The sequence below is a fragment of the Sturnira hondurensis genome, unplaced genomic scaffold, assembly GCF_014824575.4.
Source record: "Sturnira hondurensis isolate 20B ecotype Veracruz unplaced genomic scaffold, ASM1482457v3 Scaffold0002597, whole genome shotgun sequence".
NCBI lineage: Eukaryota > Metazoa > Chordata > Mammalia > Chiroptera > Phyllostomidae > Sturnira > Sturnira hondurensis.
The window spans coordinates 5,279,912-5,298,690 of record NW_028075228.1 but is presented as its reverse complement, the minus strand read 5'-3'; the positions used below and the strand labels follow the sequence as shown (position 1 = coordinate 5,298,690).

General features: G+C 54.9%; 1 protein-coding gene across 2 annotated transcripts in view; it reads left to right on the top strand.

The window, feature by feature from the left end:
• Nucleotides 1–734: 734 nt before the first annotated feature.
• Nucleotides 735–18,779, top strand: part of NECAB2 (N-terminal EF-hand calcium binding protein 2) — a 29,074-nt gene continuing 11,029 nt past the window's right edge. For both annotated transcript variants that reach the window (XM_037040310.1, XM_037040309.1), the window contains exons 1-6: nucleotides 735–980; nucleotides 3,532–3,556; nucleotides 8,293–8,401; nucleotides 10,482–10,507; nucleotides 10,606–10,703; nucleotides 18,609–18,745. In XM_037040310.1, the coding sequence (XP_036896205.1) occupies nucleotides 756–980; nucleotides 3,532–3,556; nucleotides 8,293–8,401; nucleotides 10,482–10,507; nucleotides 10,606–10,703; nucleotides 18,609–18,745 (620 nt within the window). In that variant the 5' untranslated portion in view covers nucleotides 735–755. The remainder of the gene's footprint in view (nucleotides 981–3,531; nucleotides 3,557–8,292; nucleotides 8,402–10,481; nucleotides 10,508–10,605; nucleotides 10,704–18,608; nucleotides 18,746–18,779) is intronic.

The window sequence follows — 18,779 nt, the reverse complement described above, 5'->3', positions numbered from 1 at the left end:
GAAGTATCCCTTTTGCCCATTATTGGGACCCAGGGCCTAGCACCTAGCTTTGCTCCTTATCGCATCCGCTGGAGTGCGAGGGAAAGAGGGTGATCAGGGGTGAGGATTGGTTCTGGGAGGGGAGGTCTGAGGGGGCCTCACATCGGTAGGAGGGAAGGATGGGTGCCCGCGGGAGTGGCGGTGGAAGCCCAGCGAGTGGGCACCTCTGCCTGGAGCTGGGGCACTCCCTACTCGGCAGAGGGCGCTCCGTACTCGCCGGACACCGCGCTCCGGCCCCTGCGGAGGCGCCACGGGCGGGGCGGGGCGGGGTGGGGTGGGGTGGGGCGGGGGGGCCTTGGTGAGGAGGAGTGGGAGACTTTCAGAGGAAGGGGGAAACTCCCAGGGGCGCCTCTGCCCTCGCGCAGCCAGACCCCCGCCAACTCAGCGCCTACTGGGCAGCCCCCTCCCAGGCTGAATCCTGGTTCAGCCCCCAGATCAGCACCCCCGCGGGCAGTCCTCAGCCGCCCCGCACGGTCGCCTAGGGAGGTGGGGCGGTGGAGGCCAGGCACGTGGCTCGGGGTCCGGGCGGAGCGCACACCCCTCCCCGCCTGGTCCCCCGGCGCCGGCCCGTCCCCACCGTGGCCGCGGCCGTGGGGGCAGAAGGAGGGAGGGCGGGGCGGCGCCGGCGGCAGCGCCGGGGAGGGGTCGCGCGGGGGCGGGCCGCGGGCTGGCGGGCGGGGGTCGGCGGGCTTCCGGGCGGCGGCGGGCACGGCGCGATGTGCGAGCGGGCGGCGCGCCTGTGCAGGGCCGGCGCGCACAGGCTGCTGCGGGAGCCGCCGCAGCAGGGCCGGGCGCTGGGCGGGCTGCTGCGCTGGGTGGGCGCCAGGATGGGCGAGCCCCGGGTGCCGTTGGTCCCCGCCGCCCCTGACGCCCCCGCCACAGACCCCGGCCCCTGCCCGGGCCCCGCCTCGCTGCGTGGGGGCACCGCTGTCATCCTGGACGTGAGTACGCTCCGGCCGGGACCCCAAGACCCCTCCTCCCATGGGAAACCCACCCCCCCCGCCCCGACGCCGTCCTCCTTCGTCCTCGCCTGGACCCACGAGGCCCCCTCCTCCCTGAGCAGGGGACCCCTGGCCCATCCCCCTCGGCAGCTCGGAGCAGGACCCGCACCCGGTCCCTCTGCATTCCAGAGCTCGAGCCCCCAGCCCTTCCACGTTCCGATCCGTCCGGATCCCGGTCCATTCTCATCTCTTGACCCGAACGAACCCCTTCCTCCGGGCCCCTCCCTCAGCTTCTCGGGATTTCCTTCTCTCGGAGCCGGGATCCTGGAGCCCCTTCGACCCGGCCACCGCCCCCTTACTTTTGTCCTGGCCAAATTCCCGTGTTTTTCCAGTCCTGCACATCAAGCTCTACCCTCGCTCCTTCCCAGGACTGGAGCCCCTGACGCCCCTAGCCCCCTCCTCCCTTCCATCCTGCGTCCCCGCTTGAGTTTCTACTTTCCTAAGACCACCTTTCTCTTCCTGAGCCCTTGCGTTCTCATCTTCAATCAAAGACCCTTTCGCCCTGCCACCCTGTTTCAAAGCGAAGCCTGCCTCCCACCCCTCTGGCTTTGCCTCTCCTTTCCAGAGAGCCTGAACCACCCCCATGGGCCCTGAGTCTGGACCCCTGGCTCCCCCCTTACCACCCCACCCACTCTGAGTCTCCTCTGACCTCCGTTCCCCCCACCCCACCCCACCCCACCCTCCATCCCTACTCGCCACCCCCATCCTCCCGGGACCTCAGACTGCCCACCTCTGGGGAGCCTCCCCGTCCACAGTGGGGGGGAGACCCTGCAGGGTGGGTGGCAAGGGATGGAGGCCCTGCCCTGTGGAGGGCTAGGGGAAGGTGGAGGGGCTTCATCCTGCCCACCCCATGCCCTCGGTGACAGACAGACTGCAGGACAATGGATGTGCAAATCCCAGTGAGGGTCCTGCCTGGTGGGTGGCCCCAGGGATGGCCCCAGGGATGTTTCACGTGTGCGTGGTGGGTGTCTGGGGTGTGTGTGTGTGTGTGTTCTGCACATCCCTGTGAGTGTGGGGGAGCGTGGATTTTCTCCCTTTTCTGGAACCCACAGCTGGCTCAGAGCAGAGAGGTCTGGGCAGGGCAGGGAAGGTGGAGCTTTGCTGGGAGTGCTTGCGTCCTCCTGCCACCCCCCCACACACACACACATACATGTGCACAGCTGGACACACGGGGAGCCCTCCCTCCCAAGACCCCAGCAGAGTTTGCAGCCGAAAGCCCTGGGCCCACACGTGCAGGGAAGCCAGTCCAGACTATTGGTTCCCAACTCTAACGGTGCAGGAGTGGGGCTCCCAGCCCCGGAGTGCCCAGTGAGGGCTCTGAGCCTCCCTTTCCTCGTCTGTGAATTGGGGTGATAAGCAGAGGTAGGGGCTCAGGGCTCATGCAGCCTCCCAGAGCCACATCATGTGACGTGTCATTCACTTAATGCCCAGGCCCTAGAGCAGGCACCTGAGGGTGAGACCCCAGCCTCGAGGAACCTTGTCACCAGGAGCATGGGTGTGGGGTGCCCAGGTTGAATCTTTGAGGAGGGTCTAGGGTGCTCTCATGTCTGCTCCCCTTTCTGCCCCAGCCACGGAAGCCCCTGCCCAGTACCCTGGAATCAGGTTCAACTAAGGAGGGGGGTTGATGTCTGAGAAGCCCTCCTGAGCTGCTGCTTCAGTTTGTCACAGCCCCAGGTGCCTGGTAATGGATGCCTGCCCCACCGCTTGGAGGGGGTCGGGGGCAGCTGTCCTTTATCCCAGGGAAGGACCAAAGTTGGGATGGCCAGAGGGGCCTGTGCCTCCTCCTCCTCCCTCCATCATGGTTCATCTGGTCCCAAAATACCAGGAGGAGGAATCTGGTCTCCAAGCTCAAGCTGTGGTTGGGGGTGGGGGCATGGGCCATCCCTCCCCATTTTCTGAGCTCCCAGTGCACTTACCCACCCAGAAAAATCCCATCCTGCCGTGGCTGGTCCAGGTGCCAAGCCTCAGGGTTCCCTTAGCAGACCCCCTGTTCAGGGTTACCCCAGCCTCCCTGAAAAAAACTGGGGCCCCAGGGGTTCCTGGGAAGGGAGTGAGGAGGTAAAGCCTGTGGCTGCGAACATGGAACACAAATTCTGAGGGTCCGACTGAGCGTGCAACAGGGGTGAAGCCATGTGGATCGATGGCTCTGGGAGTGCACCCCCAAGCATGTGTGTGGACAGCATGAGCCAGAGTCTCCACATGCCTGTGCGTGTGTCTGTCAGTGTGGCTGTGGGCAGGCTGGCGGCACAGAAGGGAGGGTGGGCGGCTGCTTCCGCTAGGGTGGCTGGGAGGGCCTCTGCCTGCAGCATCCTTCCCCTGCCCCACCCAGGATCCCGGCCAGTGGGGGCTCCTCCTGGGGAGGGAGAAAGTGGGGGCTCTGCCTCCCAAGCCACTTGGGGAGGAGTGGGATATCTGTGTCAGGTCAGGAGCCATTGGAGGACGCCTGTGGCCCTGGCCCAGGGCTGACTCAGTCAACCTCTCTTCTCTGCAGATTTTCCGACGCGCAGACAAAAATGGTGAGTTTCCCTCCCAGGCTGGCCCCTGAATGAGGACCTGCTCTTTTTCAGGGATCAGGGGTGGGGACTGGACAACCTTGAACCTAAAGGTGAAGAGTGCAGGTCTCTGGAGTCTGGAGGCCAAATCCTGGTTCTGCTCTGTGCCTCAGTTTCCCCTACGTACAGTGGGACTTCCATAGTTCCTGAGGAGCAGGGATGCCAGGAGGGTTCTGTGAGTTGATGTCCGTGGTGCCAGGATGACCACAGTAAATGCTCGGTGCATCAGCCCTTATGTACCTGGGCTGCACCAGGGTGGCCCAGGCGGAGGCCTAGAAACCGCCGTTTAAGGAAGCCCCCGGCCTCACGGGAGGCCCCTCACGTGCCCCAGCACACTTCCCTCCTCACAGCAGCCCGCTGCAGTCAGTGCTGTGTCCTCTGCCCTGTCAGCTCCGTACTGGCCGAGAGGTTATTCGACCTGCCCAGGCTAGCCCAGCTCGTGAAGGCAGGCGAGGCGCTGTGGCAGACTCTGGCCCGCCTCTGCACATCACACAGCCTCCCTAACAGCATGAGCGGTGGTGCATTGTTCTGCCAGAGAGGGCACGTCGCCCCACTTCTGACCGCTGGGAAAGGCAGTGTGCACTCTGACGAGCCTCGAGCCAGCCCCGCACCAGGATAGCCGAGCTTACCAAGGCCTGCCCGGGCCCCGCAGGTGTGACAAAGAGCTGTACAACTTCCTGTACACACCGTAGCTGGTATTCTCGGGCTTGTAAGGACTCTACACGGCTCTAACCAAGGCACGTTCCCTCTCTGGGCCTCAGTTTCCCCATCTGTAAAGCTGGATGACAACACCTGTCTACTTCCCTAGGCTGTTGGGAAAATACGGGAGATATGAGGATAAATGTTTTTAGGGAGAATTAAGCAGGGCTCAGTGTTTATTTGCCTATTTATTGAAAAAAAAAGCTGATTGAGTGTTGGTTGAGGTTTGTGCTGGGAAGAAAGTGGGGAACAGATGGCACCTGCCCCTCAGGGCCCTCAGGGCCCCCAAAGCATCAGGTCCCAGTCCCTCTCCTGCTCCAGCCTGGGTCCCAGCACTCCCTCCCTCCCTGTCCCTGGGAGTTACTGTTGACCTGCCCCCCCCACCCCGTAGTGTTGGTGAACATGAGGCCTGGGGGATGGGAGGACATGCACAGGCCTGGGCTGGAAGGCAGTGCCCAGGGGTCTCCATCTCTTGCCCCCATCCCCGGGAGTATCAGCCCCTCCCAGGCCTCTTGGGACAAAGGACCATCGAGCAGTTCCATATGGAGCAAGGAGAAAGGGATGGGGGAGCTTCACTGGGGCTCAAGTAATGGTGGTGGCGTCAAGATTAGACAAGGAGGTGAAGGGGCTTGTCCCCATCATGGGCCTCCCACCCAGCACACAGTAGGGGCTCAGTAAATGCCTGTAGATTTAGGTGGTGGGTTTATTCATGGATTTGAGTGTGGCCCTGGGGTGCAGCGGTGTGTCTGGCTGTGGTTTCTATACATGCTGCCAGGAGCGTATGCACCCAGGTGGGTGGGGGGCTGTGTGTGCATGCGTGTGTGCGTGTGTGCATGGGGGCAGCACCCCGGTCTCCATCCAGGCACCGGTGGGCTTTCGTCTTCATTACTTGTTCCCAGTCAGAGGCAATGGCTCTGCCCTGAGCACAGCTGCGGGGCTCTCAGTTTCATTCCTGCATCCCCCCCCCCGAGGCCCAGCCCACTCTTCATGGGGTCTCCAGTCTTCCCAGCTGCCACTGAGTGGCCATGGGGTTGTCACCAGGGTTAATGTGGGGGGGGGGGGCCTGTGGGAGGGAGGCGGGGCTCCTCCTCTGTCACAGAGGCTGCCTGGGTCAAAGCTGCTTCCCAGCTTTATGACTTCAGGCCAGTTATCAAACTCTCAGGCCTCAGTTTCCCCATCTGTAAGTGGGGGTACTGAAACTGGTACACAGCTCAGAGGGCTGTCTTGGGGGTGGAGAGTGGAGCCCTGGCCTCCTGTGGGGAACCACTGAGCCCCTCAGCTGGGGAGGGCCGGACATTCGGATTCAACCCAGCTCGGTTTGAAAACGTGTTGGGGGGGGGGGGCTGGAGGTAGTGCCCACGTGCGGGTAAGAGCGGGTGTAGACGCAGGTGGAGACTCACAGAGGTATGTGCACACACTTATTGAACACAAACATTTGCTGCCCTCCCCAGGCATCCTTGGGAGTGTAAGACGGGGGGTGGGGGCAGGGCACAAGGATGACAGGAGTGTGGTCTCAAGCTGGGCCCTGGTCGGAGGGTAGGAAGGAGACAGGCCTGCAGGGTTACAGGGGCACGGGGGGCCAGAGGCCGTCCTCTCTGAACCCAGACTTCTCCACAGAGACCGAGTTTCTCTCCAGGGATACAGACTCCTGGCATTTGAAAGGTCACTGTCAGAAGAGGCTGAGCTCACACTAATTAGGGAAGACACCTGCAAGTGGCCCACTGGGGTGGGGGTGCCGGGGCTGCTGGCCTGGTTGGGCAGGGCCTGGTTGGGCAGGAGAGGTCACTTCCCTCATTAGCTGATCTGGGTCCATTAGGGCTGTGGTGGGACATTCATGGTACATGTCAGCTGGGAAGGCTTTGTGCTCTGGAGGCCTTGCGGCCTCTCCTGGGTGCCCTCCTGACTGCAGACTGGACAGAGGTACAGAGAGGCAGGCGGATGTGGGTGCGGGCAGGGAGACTCCCAGCCAAGGCCGGGCAGACACGAGTGATCGGTCGTAGCACATGTGCCCGGACTTGGCTTCAGACTTCCATGGGGCCCTGGGGCTGGAGGTCTCCCCACAGGACCCTGCGCCATGTTGGGTTGAGAGTGTGGACTTGGGAGCCAGTCGCTAACTGCTCTGCCTCAGTTTAGGGACCTGTAAAACTCGGGGGGCGGGGTGCTCCCATGCCATGGGGTGCGCTGGAGCCTACATGAGTGAATACACAGTAAGAGCCCCATGTGTCTGCCCTGATTCTACACTGTGGTTCCTGCTTTTCATCACCAATCTTGCCAAAGGGAACTTGGAAAGTCTCCTCCTGCCCGGACTACAGAGCCACAGCTTAGAGTTTTTGTTTTTCACAAGTATCTCATACTATTCATGGTAGGTAGGATCCTCTATGTGGGTGTATTGGGGTGGGGTGCTCTTGCGTTTAGAAGTTACAAACTCCTTCTCCCTCTCTGTCACTGAAACCTGAACTTCGAGGGTGAAGGCGTCCTGGGACCGCACCCCCAGCCCCACATGCACGCACCTGCATGCACATCAGTATCCCCACTCTCCCCCAGCCCCAATACTGTGTGACAGGTGGAGGGAAGTCTCCACAGGGTGAGGGTCTCCGTGCCCTGAGCTTGTCCTTCTGCCCTACTCTGAGCTCACACAGAGCTGCTGGGAGCAGAGGTAGAAGCTCCAGAGCCTTTGAAATGTGAGAAGGAGCTCGTTCAAGGAGTCTGAGCTCAAGGAGGTCTGCCAGGTACATTGGGGCAGGCTGTGCCCTGCTCCAGGGCATCTCCCTGAAGGATTTGAGGGCCTCAGGTCCAGCCTGCACTCCAACCCGTCCTCCACCCCCCATCAGAAAAGGGCACCCCCACACAGAGGTCCCTTGTGGGCTTGCTGGGGCTTTGATTGCAGCCTAGCTGGAGGTCATGGAAGGGGGTCTTCGTAGAGGGACTGGGCAGTGCAGTGCAGTTCCGTAGGCTTGCCATTCTCCCTAACCTCCACTGCCTCCCACAGACACGGCTCCTTTAAGGAGCAGGACCCATCCTGGAGGAGGGGGTGATGGCTGCAGGGGGCTGGAGATCAGCTTGCCCAAGGTTGGTCCACAGGTGTGCTCAGGTGGGAGGAGCCAAGGGTGGAAACTTGAGGACTGTTTCTCCTGGAGGCCTTGGAGTTCTTCGGTGAGCCCCTCCCTCAATGGCCCTTCCACCCCCAAACGTGAGAGCTTCAGCAGCTGTGCCCGGTGACTGCAGGTGGAGGGAGAAGAGGCGAGATGGGGGAGGGGAATGAGGGAAGGGCAGGTGGCACGAATCAGCTGCAGTGACCTCCTACAGAGCCCCACCCCTCCCCACTGCAGAACCATAGTCCCCAGCCCCGAGAAGAGCAGTCCAGCACTGGGCCCAGGCCAGGCACCTCCTTTCCTCGTGGTTTGGCATCTTGATGGTTGCATCTGTGCTAACCATGACAACCATCACACCTCAGACCACAAAAGGGCTTGGGTCTGAAGTTTACTGGGTAGGTGCAGCAGAACAGAGGGGGGGCAGATCCCTCTCCCCAAATCAGGACGTGGGTGCTAGTGTTGGGGAGATTATCTGGGTATTTGGAAGAGAGAGAGACAGATCATCAGACTTCCCGGCTTTGGACATACTTCCTACAGGCGTGGTGCTGCCGTAAACAGTGCCTGCCCCCGGGGGATGGGGTGGATCACATGAGGGAAGAGTGCCTGGCAGTGAGTAGGTGCTGGCTGTTGAATTCCTGCACAGTGGGCCCCTGGCAGGCTAGCTACTTCTTGTTTGTTGGCTTGAGGATTATCTCTAAGTAGGTGTTGGTCTGTTGGTTTGGGAATTTGCTGAATGAGTCACTAACTCTGAGCTGGAGTTTACTGGTTAATTTGGGGATTAGCCTGCAGGCAGGGATTAGCTGCAAGGGTTTGGGGTTTATCTGTTCCATTCGTAGTTCGGGAGTTGTCTGGGTTTGGGGATATCCTGTGCTCAGACACCAGGCGCTCTCCCTCCTTCCTCCTTTGCAGACGATGGGAAGTTGTCCTTGGAGGAATTCCAGCTCTTCTTTGCAGACGGCGTCCTTGACGAGACAGAGCTGGAGGACCTCTTCCACACCATCGACTCCGATGACACCAAGTGAGCTGAGCCCTGGTTGCTAGAGCAGGGCGCCCAGTGGGTCTAGGAGGGACCTTCCTTCTCCAGGGGCCAGTCTCCACGGTCCACCATCCTGGAGGTGCAGGGGCCCTTCAGTCCCCCAACTCATTAATCCAGAAGTCAGAGCCCCACCACCCCACTGCTGGCGTGATTTGAGGAGCGGGCTGGTTGCTACCAAGTTGGCAGATTGGTCTCTCTGAGTGCACGTGGCCGAGCAGAGAGACCCTCGATTCTGCAGAATGTACACAGGATGATGAAGCGGGAAGCTGGCGGTCATGTCCCCCTTCTGCTAACTCTGCCCAGCTCTGACCCAGCACTAATGCTGTCATTTTGGTCTCAGGGGACTCCATCTGAAATCAAACCTTACCCCAGTGCTAATCCTAACTCTACTTACTGTTTTCTTTACATCAGTTTACTTTCTGTATTCCTTTGTTTTGGGTTCAGGTGTACAGAAGAGTGATTTGACAATCACATACTGTCATTTCCTTGGGGTTCCCCAAGCAGGATGGGCCCCCTTCTCCACCGGATAGATACCTGGTCACCTTCCTCAGGCCTCCTTGGAGGAAGACGACCACGGTTCCTGTGAGGGTACTTGGGGCAGATGTGATAGGTTGGGGTCCCCTGCCACAGGCTACAGAGGGCTCGAACAAGGAGCTGCCACCAGGCCTGTAGGCAAGGGCCCCGGCACAGTGGTGGCCTGGGTCAGAGGTTGGGGCTGAGAGGGTTCTGGGCACGGGGGGCTGGGGACCAGGGTGGGACAGATGGAGCAGGTGGTCCAGGGAAGGCCACTTGGAAGAAGGAGCTTCCTCCTGCCGGCTGCAGCGACCAAAGGCTTTGTGTCTGGAGGTTTCTGAGAGGCTCCTGCAGCCCGAGCTTTAATACCAGCGGGTGCCCATTGGTTATTCATTCTCATTTGGTGCCTTTTGTGGTGGGCCAGATGGGCGGGCGAGAAAGAGGTGCTGGTTTGAGAATTTAGCCAGGACAGTATTTGGGTAGGGGGTGGGGGTGGGGGTGGGGAGGGCTCACCAATGTGCGGAAGGTCAAAACTCTGAGACCTTTAGGAATACTTCCTGCAGCATTCCCCCATCAGAACTGTAAACGTGCGCTCCTGGGATGCTAAATAGGCTTTCCATCCAAAACAGCGCACACGGATCAGAGCCATTGGTGAAATGCTGGTTTAAACACAATTAAACAGGCTTCCTTTCTGCAACATTTGTCGGAACTTTGACTATGACATGCAAATGAGGGGAACCTCCAAAACAGCTTGCAAAGCCTTCAAACCCGTTAATTGGCCACAGGAGCCTTTTCCCCAGAGGCACCTGGTTGAACCTGGGTGGTGCAGAGCTCACTGTTGCAGGCCAGGCCCTTCTCTCTCAGTGAGGACACTAGGGCCCAGAAAATGAAGATTTGGAACCTGCGCAGATGCTCGGAGACCCTGGGCGCCCACCAAGCACACGCAACAGTCACAGCTCTGTCCTGAGCCCACTTCGATACATGCACCTTCAAGGGCAGAGCTGGCTTTTGGCTCAGCCTCCTGAGGAAGGACAGGACCTTCTCCCTGTAGGCTGTAGGAAGGGGATGCAGAGCCCGGGGCTAGGGTGAGATCCAGGAGGCAGTCCCAGGCCCAGGACCCAGAAGGCAGAATGTCCAGGAGCAGCAAGTCACTGCGGGGGGGTTTTGTTTTGGCCTGGCCTGTAGTGGCCATGCCCCTCCTCCCTTTCCCCTCCCTTTCCTGGGCCCTGCCTCAGCCTCATCCCTTGGTCCCAGCTGCTCATAATGCGGTCAGCAGACGTTGGGAGGGAAAACGGGGTGGGTGGTGTGGGAGGGTGTCAGATGGACAGAGGTGCAGACGTGGATCCCTGCTCCATCCTTCGGAGCAGGTGGAGCTGTTTACCTGCTGCCCCCTCCCCAATAAAATGGGGCTCACGGTGCCAGAATGGAATGAAGGGAGAAGGCACATGGGTGTTGTACCAGCTGCTTGGGCTGTGGGTGCTGCCGAGGGAGGGCAGGGGGGTGGGACAGACCAGCTTCTGAGTCCCCTTCTCCTTTGTTCTCTGTGCAGCCACGTGGACACCAAGGAGCTGTGTGGTAGGTACCCGGCTAGGCTCTGCAAGGACTGAAGGTGTGGGGGAGGGGAGGGGCAGGATCCTCCTGTGACACCTGACCTTTGCTTCCTTTTCCCCCAGATTACTTTGTGGACCACATGGGGGACTATGAGGATGTCTTGGCCTCCCTGGAGACCTTGAATCATTCTGTCTTGAAGGCCATGGGCTACACTAAGAAGGTCAGCAGTGTGGGTGGCCTGTGGGGGTCCAGGCTTTGATTCCAGATTTTCTCTGGGGCATCCACACCCAAAGGTGCCTGGATTTGTGATAAGTGTTTGGGTGGGCCTGACTCTGGGTGGGCTTTGCTTGGGTCTCCGAGAGGGAGCTGAGGTCAACTGTGAAGTGAGTGGAGCAGCTCCATGAATGGCCCCATCCCCCTGTGTCTGGTGTCCGGTTTGGAGGGTGAGACCCTTTGCCAGACTGGGCACAGTCCTGGGACGGAGTCCTGGACAGGGAGCAGCAGGCAAGCCAGGCCCTCCGGGTCCTTGGACAGGTGTTCATACCTGACAGTCTCGTTCCCTGCGGTAGCAGGGTTATGAGATGGAAAGGGGAAGGGCAGGTTCACGCATGTGACCTGGACTGAGGAATCGGGTGGTGTCTGGTATGAGAACGCCTGTCCAGGCCTGAAGCCATGGGCTGGGCAGTGGAACTATTAAGAGTGCAGGGACTCCCTCCGTGTCCTGGAGAGAGGTCTCCACCTGCAGTCCTGTCTCCTCATTTGCACTGATGACCTGGAAAAAGACAGAAGGCCAGGAGATAAGGCCAAGTTGGCAGTGGGCTGGGTGGGGGGGGGCGGTGATTGTGCCTTCTCCATTGCAGCTCAGGTGAGTGTAAACAGCCCACCCCAAACTTCACGTCCCGCCCCTGGCTCTGTGCCCGCACTGGGCTGGCGGCTCCCACAGGGGGCAGGCAGGCTGTGTTCTTTCTCTGCATCCATGGAGAAGGGGTGCAGTGAATTTCCTGAGGCTCAGAAGGGTGAACCCTGCAGAGCTGTAGCCAGACAGCCATACCTGCTGGCTGAAACGAGAGGGGAAACTGAGTCAGGATCCTATCTGGAGGTGTAGAGCACAGCACAGGACTTCAAGCCCGCCCAGGAGTGACTGGAGTATCAGCCACCCAGGAGTAGGGGCAGCCTCTTGGGCGCATCGACTAAGGCACCATGGGAGCGGGCTATGTTGTGAGGGACACCTGGACAGCCAAGGGCTTGCAGCCACTGTGGGAAAAGGCCAGCACCGTCTGGTGGGTGTGGACAGGGAGCTAGGCTGTTGAAGCTGATGTGGACCCTGGCCCCCGGGATCTGTGTGCTGTGGCTGCAATGAACAAGTTCACATGGACTACAGAAGTGCTGTGAAGAGACGGCACAGCCTCTCTCTAAGTGAGAGAGAGGGCCCTGACCCCTGCCTGGACAGGCTTTTATTGTTTTTCTGGGAGCATTACAGTGAGGATGGTCCTCATTTACTATGCACAGGTTCACTGTAGGTGATTACCTTTTACAGATAACAAAGGAAAGAATTACTGATTACTAATTGCTAATTACTAATTGCTAATTACTTCAAAGAGAAGGATGTTGCAGATCAAGGGGGAAAGTGGTTGAACTGGTTACAGTCCACCCTTGGGAGGTTTAGCACAGATTTTAGGAAGCCATATTAAAGATATGCTGTAAACATTTTCTGCCTCAATCCAGGGTAAGAGAGTTTTAGCAAAAGCAAGCCTCATAGCAGCCTAGGTACAATGTAGGCCTGATGCCCCACGGGGAAACCGATCTGTGGGGGTTTGGCTCCTGCGTGCCGACCTTGCTCCCTGTCAGTTTTCTGAATCAGGGGCTGGGCTACATTGGCCACTGCCACGTGGATAGGTTCCCTATAGAAGTCAGCCAGGCCTGACTGAAAGACCCAGAGCCAGTCACTCCCCTTTCTGAGCCTCAGTTCCTCCATCTGTGGAATGGGAGCATTCACTGTGGGATCCTCACGAGGACTGAATGAAGGTCTCTGAGCTGCTTAGCACAGGGCCTGGCACAGAGCAAAGGCAACCACTAGTTTTTATCATTAGGCTTCTGTTGTATGCCTAGGCATGGGTAAGACTAGGTCTGTACATTTTTTCAAATGCTACTCAGCTACTGCTCTGCAGTACATTAGAGAACTTTCTTCCCATACCCTGAAATAGCTGAGCTGCGCCCTGAGCCTCCACTACCCACATTTCCAGTGTCATGCTGTTTTGAGTCTTGGTGTTTTAAAGTCTCTTTTAGTAACATGTGAAACACACTCCCTTTCCTCATTCATCCTGTGGACCGTTTGCTATTTGGAAGTACAAGGCAGGCGGTGGATTACAACGGAGTGGGGAAGACCCAGACTCTAGAATCCGAGTCACCTCGTCAAGGGTGTCAGCCCCAGATCCGCTCCATGCTGTGCACCATACACCCACTGAGGTCTCCTCGGGGCCGAACCCACCTCTTAGAGCCTCTGTGTCCTCCTCTTTGAACAGGGCCACTTCTCGGCAGTGTGGTCCCGAGCTGTAGATAACATCCGTAGTTGCTTCTGGATGTTGCTCTAAGTCTCCCTCAGCAGAGGACTTTGACATCTGCCAGTGCAGCATGGGCTCTCTTGGGAGAGTCTGCTCTCAGTCGTCATGCATGTTTGACGTTCAGTGCGGCCTGTGGAATATTGTTAGTGGTGGTGACAGTAGGTTGTTGCCATGGTGACTGGCAGTTCTTGCATATTTCCTAACCAATTTGGGGGTGTAGAAATGCAGAATTCCTTTCGTTGATTATCTCCCATGCATCTCCTGCACCTGTTGCTTTCGGATGACTTGTTTGCTTCTGTTGGTGCGGAGTCAGGTCATCAGTTGTGAGCTATAGCGGTTGTCTCCTCGTTTCTGCTGGGCTCCTCCTAGTTCCCGTTGGGCCCTCTTGCCCCTCCCCCAGATCCTAAACACTGCCGTGGTGCTAGGCCAGGCATCCCTGTTCTGCCTCTGATTTCCAAGTGCATCTCTCTAGTATTTCTCCACTAATTACAATATTAGTGCCAGCTCTTAATTTAGGATCCACTTCAGCCTGCTCAAAAAATTATTTTTGCATTCCCTTTGTTAAATTTTGTCTTTGATGGTGGTAGTGAATTTTTTCCAAATGCCTTTTGGGTCTTTGTAAAACAATCCTATGAGCTTTCTGAAGCTATGGATGGGGTGGATTCTATTATTAGATTCACTCCCATTGAACAGCCCTTAGCTCGCTGTGATAAGCCCTAACTGGGGCATTATTCTTTCATCATGTTGCTGAGTCCTCGTCACTGGCTGAGCATTTATCTCTGTCTCAGATCAGGCGCAGAAAATCAATGACGGTTTGGGAATGAATTGTAGGTGGCATTGAATATTTTCTGGGCGTGAATTAATTTCTCTAACAGGATGACTTTTCTGTTCAAAAATAGAAGGAATTTATCTGTGCAGGTTGGGTCGAGGTATCAAATGGGAGGAGATTATTTTAATAGTTATTTTAAGGTCAATCCTAGTTTTAGTTAAATTTTTTTACTTTTTTGTCCATTTTAGTGCAGTTTTTTAAAAACGATCATGGACATGATCAGTTTTATGATCAATTATATATTGTATGGTCTTAGGATTTTTTAAAAATTAAAACAATACAAAATAGGCACTTAAAGCACATTAAGTTCAATAAAACATTTCTTGTAGCTCAGTTCTTGTTTTAATTTTTGTACTCTTTTGCTATATTTTTTAAAATATTTTTTTAAGATTTTTATTTATTTATCTTTAGAGGGGAAGGGAAGGAGAGAGGGAGAGAAATATCAATGTATGGTTGCTGCTCATGCGCCCCCTGCTGGGAACTGACCCACAACCCAGCATGTGCCCTGACTGGGAATTGAACCACAATACTCTGATTCACAGTCCCACGCTCAATCCACTGAGCTACACCAGCCAGGACTTCTTTTGCTATATTTTAAAAACTTATATTTGACAGAGTTTTACTTGTTCTAATATCAAGCTCCCGATACATTTATTTAAATTTCACAATGTTTCCTCTGTATTTCTAGTTTTTATCCTTACTATTTTCTTCCTCCTGTTTCCTCAGGTTTGTTGTTGTTGCTATTCTTTTTTCACGTGTGAACTAGAATGCTTACGTTTTTTATAATAAAGTTTTAATTTACACATTTTGCCTTTGAATGATACATTCTCTACTACCACAGATTTTAACGTTACTCTCTGACACTCTGTGCCCTTGGTCATTCCTTAGGTCATGCTACTAGGGTGAACCTGAGTGCCCAGTCAGGCTCCCACTCTATTTTTTTTTAATGTGTTGTGATTTCTTTATGACATATTATCTGATTTATTTTTATAAGTATCTCATGGATGCTTGAGAAGATGCGGACCGTATTTTCAGAATATAAAATTTAAAAATACTATTTCATTGTTGTGAAACCTATGCTATTAAAAGACAACTTTGCAAAAAGGTAAACCGTGTCTCTTGGACAAATGTAAAATGCATATATATCCGCAATCTCCTTTAACTCACTCATTAATGTGAGAACCCATAAGATGCTGCATCTGAACTGGTAAGATGTCGCACCTGGCGCCAAGGGGCATCCAGGGTACCCACACCGTGCGTGCAGGCAACCAGGAGAGTGTCAGGCATCTGTGAGCAGACACTCTGTCCACAGGGCGCGATCCGTCGTGGGCTGCCCAACACAGTTCAGATGCATTTCTATGGATGGGAAGTATTTGCATCGTTTTCAATTTTTTTATGTCTTCAAGTTTTAAAAGGAGCTCCAACACGAGGAAGATGTGGATAACCCAGAAGGGTGTACTAGACAGGAAACCCAGTAATCTTCTTAGCCCGTTTTAAAGACTTCCACACTTTTTCCTCACAATGTCTTTCGCATTTTTGTTTAATTTATCTGTCCTGTGGGACAGTGATGAGCTAATTTCTCACACTACATTGTGGTTTGCAATTTATGTTTTTAATGTTTTTTCCTTATTTTTTAGCCATGTAGCTTGATAACTATAAACCTTTGGTATAATATTTTTATTATTTAAGTGATATGTATTCAACATGTAAATTTCAGGAAGTAGAGAAAAGTGTAAAGAGAAATTTCAAATCACTTCTAATTCCCACTGTCCCTAACTACTATTTGCATTTTAGTTTACCAGCTTTGAGCCTTTTTTCCATGTGTATTTTTTAAAATATATTCAATATTGTTCTGTGACCAAAAATTTGTTTTCTGCTTTTTTTCCCCTAAGATTTTTAACCTTTTTCCCCTTAAAACTGTTCAGAAGTATCAATTTAAATAATACGGTTTAAGTTTACTTCCTATTCCTCTTTCATTGGGCATATTAGATTTCCAGATTTTTGCTATTGAACAATGCCCGGTCATAAATATGTGTCTGTATTTTGCATTATTTCTTAAAGAGACGAGACATTGTCGAAAGTGGGAAATTACTGGGTCAAAGAATATGAGCAGCGCCAGGTCTCCGATAGGAAGCGGAATCACTTTACCATCAGCTGTGCCCATCTAGACCCTCTGAGCTGTGTTTAGCGATACCCTCCCCCCCACACACACACATGAAGATGTATCACTGTCAGGTCCTTGTTACGACGCACTGTGCCTTTCGTCATTACATTCTCTCCCGTCGAGCGTAACACCTTCTCGTTCACGTTCTACCTTGAGAGTGGCATCGCATCTCACCCTGCTCGTCTGGTCAAATGTGGCTGTGGAATCTGCAGACACTTCTTCGTCAGTTCTCTGGTTTGCAGGAGCCTCCGGCTGGGTGTCTCCATGGGGGGTCCAGGCCACGTTCCCTTATTGCCATGGTCTGTGTGGTCTGGCCCGACTGCTGGTGTTACCTTCATGCTCCCCAGGGGCTCGTGCTTCCTCTCTTGGACAGTCTGTCTAGCCTCTGGTGGTCGGTTTGGTTTATAGCACTGATCGTAATTTCGAAGATGAACATTCTAGTTTTCATTTCACTAGTGACTTCTAAGACATACGTTGTTAACATTCATAATTCTGTTTTTAAACCCAGCAAATACAAATACTTCCTATTCCCCTTTGTGGAATTAAAGAGATTTTTGAGAATTTCGGTTATTTTTCCATACTTCCACACTCTTTATTGATTTAATCTGGTGTAGTTAGAATTTAACGATTAGTGATTAATGTTTTTTATTTCCTGACCTCTGCACCCTCGGTGCTTCCCATGGGCCATCATCGATCACTGAGGCTTCACAACTTTCCTGTTCAGGAATCCCTCTGACTCACCCTAGGCAGTTGGGGAGAAATTCCTAGGCATCCTTTGCAGGAATGGTGCTCATCTGGGAAAGTTTCATAGACTTGCAGATTTCTGAATGTCTCCAAGTTACTGCAAATGGGTGGTTTGTCCATGAGACGCGGAATTCCTAGATCTGATCCTTTTCCTCTGGAACCTGAGGAGCTGGTTTTAGCTGAGGCAGTGATGGTGGTGGAAGAGAAATCTGTAAAAGCTGCATTTTGACTCCTTTGAATATAACTTGTCTTTCTGGAAGTTAACTAACCAGCTACATTCACTGACCCCTGACCAGACATACCCTCACTCACTGACCCGGGCACTTTTAACCCACTTACTTGAGCTCACCTTCCTGCTTGGTGGCCTCCAGCAGCCTTTCTCTTTGTGTTTAATGTTTTTTTCATCACCAAGGATCTTCTTCATTTTTGGCCATTGTTTGTCCAGAGCCCATTGGCCACCGGATTGCATGTGAGTTCACTCGTCTGCAGGGAAGGGTAGTTGACCTGGCAGTGTGTCGGGCTCCCAGGAACTCACAGATTTGTTCTCTCCCCAGCACGCCTGGTCTGGTGGTCGGCCCAACGCAGCCACTTCCACAGGGCCTCATCTGTGTGCTCCCCGCCTTTAACTTCTCTGCACCCCACCCCTCTGTCCCCGCTCCCTGCCCCTGTCTCTATTTCTCTGTCTAGCCATGTTTCCCGTAGTGTAATTATTTCTAATTAATTCCCAGTCAGAGTGATGGATTGTTTAATTTGCTTTCCTTGAGAGCCCTGCGTTCCCTTGCCTCGCCAGAGACTGGGCAGAATTCCAGAATTCCCCAGGGCAGGTGGCTGTGGAAGGTCAGGCCTGGCGGGCGGGGGCAGGAGAGCAGCGCAGGGTTTGGGGCCAGCATCTCCCAACACCACGTCATTTTGATCGCCATCCTCCTCCAGGGCCCTGGCTGAACCAGAGCCCTCTCTCTTCCACTGTGAAGCCTTGTGCAGCCAAGAGAGACTCCGCCAGCTCCAGAAACCTGAAGAAATGTCTTTGCTGCAGTCTCTTAACAAAAGGGGAAATTCTGTCTCAGGTCTCCAGAGCAAAACTTATAGAAATCCCTCTGCAGCCATCTTTTCCCAGAGTCCTCTCCTCGTGGCCTCTGCTCTCCCCGTTTCCCCCAGCTCCCCCTCTGGCCCCTCCCCCTGAGCGCTGGGTCTCACGCACTTTCCTTGGGGAGTAGTGCAAGCTCTCAGCTGCCTTTCCTTCCCTCTCATTTTTCTGAGCAGCAGATAGGAAGGCCCAGGAGCCCGAAGTCCTCCCTGGAGGAGGAAGGGGGAAGGGAGGTTGTGCATCCCCCTGAATACTTTACCCCTGGCTACAGGCCCCTCAGGAACAGCCCCACTGATTGCCACCCCCACCACCATCATCATCACTTCATCATAGCCCCCGTGACCACCACCATCTGCGTCAGCATCATCACCACCTCCATCATGTCACTGTCTTCACTGTCACCCCGTCACCATCTTTACTATCATTACCACCATCATCTTTATCATAGCAGCTGCTGTTTATTAATTTGCCACGTGACAGGCACTGTGCTGAGCATTTTACTTGTATAGGTATTTTGTCATTTAATCTTCACTGTGACTTCTAAAGGTAGACGCCGCAGTGACTGCTGGTCTGGCCATAGAGGTCCCCAAGGCGGTAATCGGTGACGTCAGGGTTCAGACCTTGGTCCCTGAATCCATGGGAAGTAGCAGATTGGGCCCCTTCCCACAGACCTCAGGTGTTCCCCCAACTCTGCCTGACCCCACACCCGAGTTTCCTCCCCAACTCTTCCCCCCCCCCCACAGGTGTACGAGGGTGGGAGCAACGTGGACCAGTTCGTGACCCGCTTCCTCCTGAAGGAGACAGCCAATCAGATCCAGTCGCTGCTGAGCTCTGTGGAGAGTGCAGTGGAGGCCATTGAAGAGCAGACAAGCCAGATCCGGTGCGTCCGGGACACCTCGCAGGGTCACATGGGG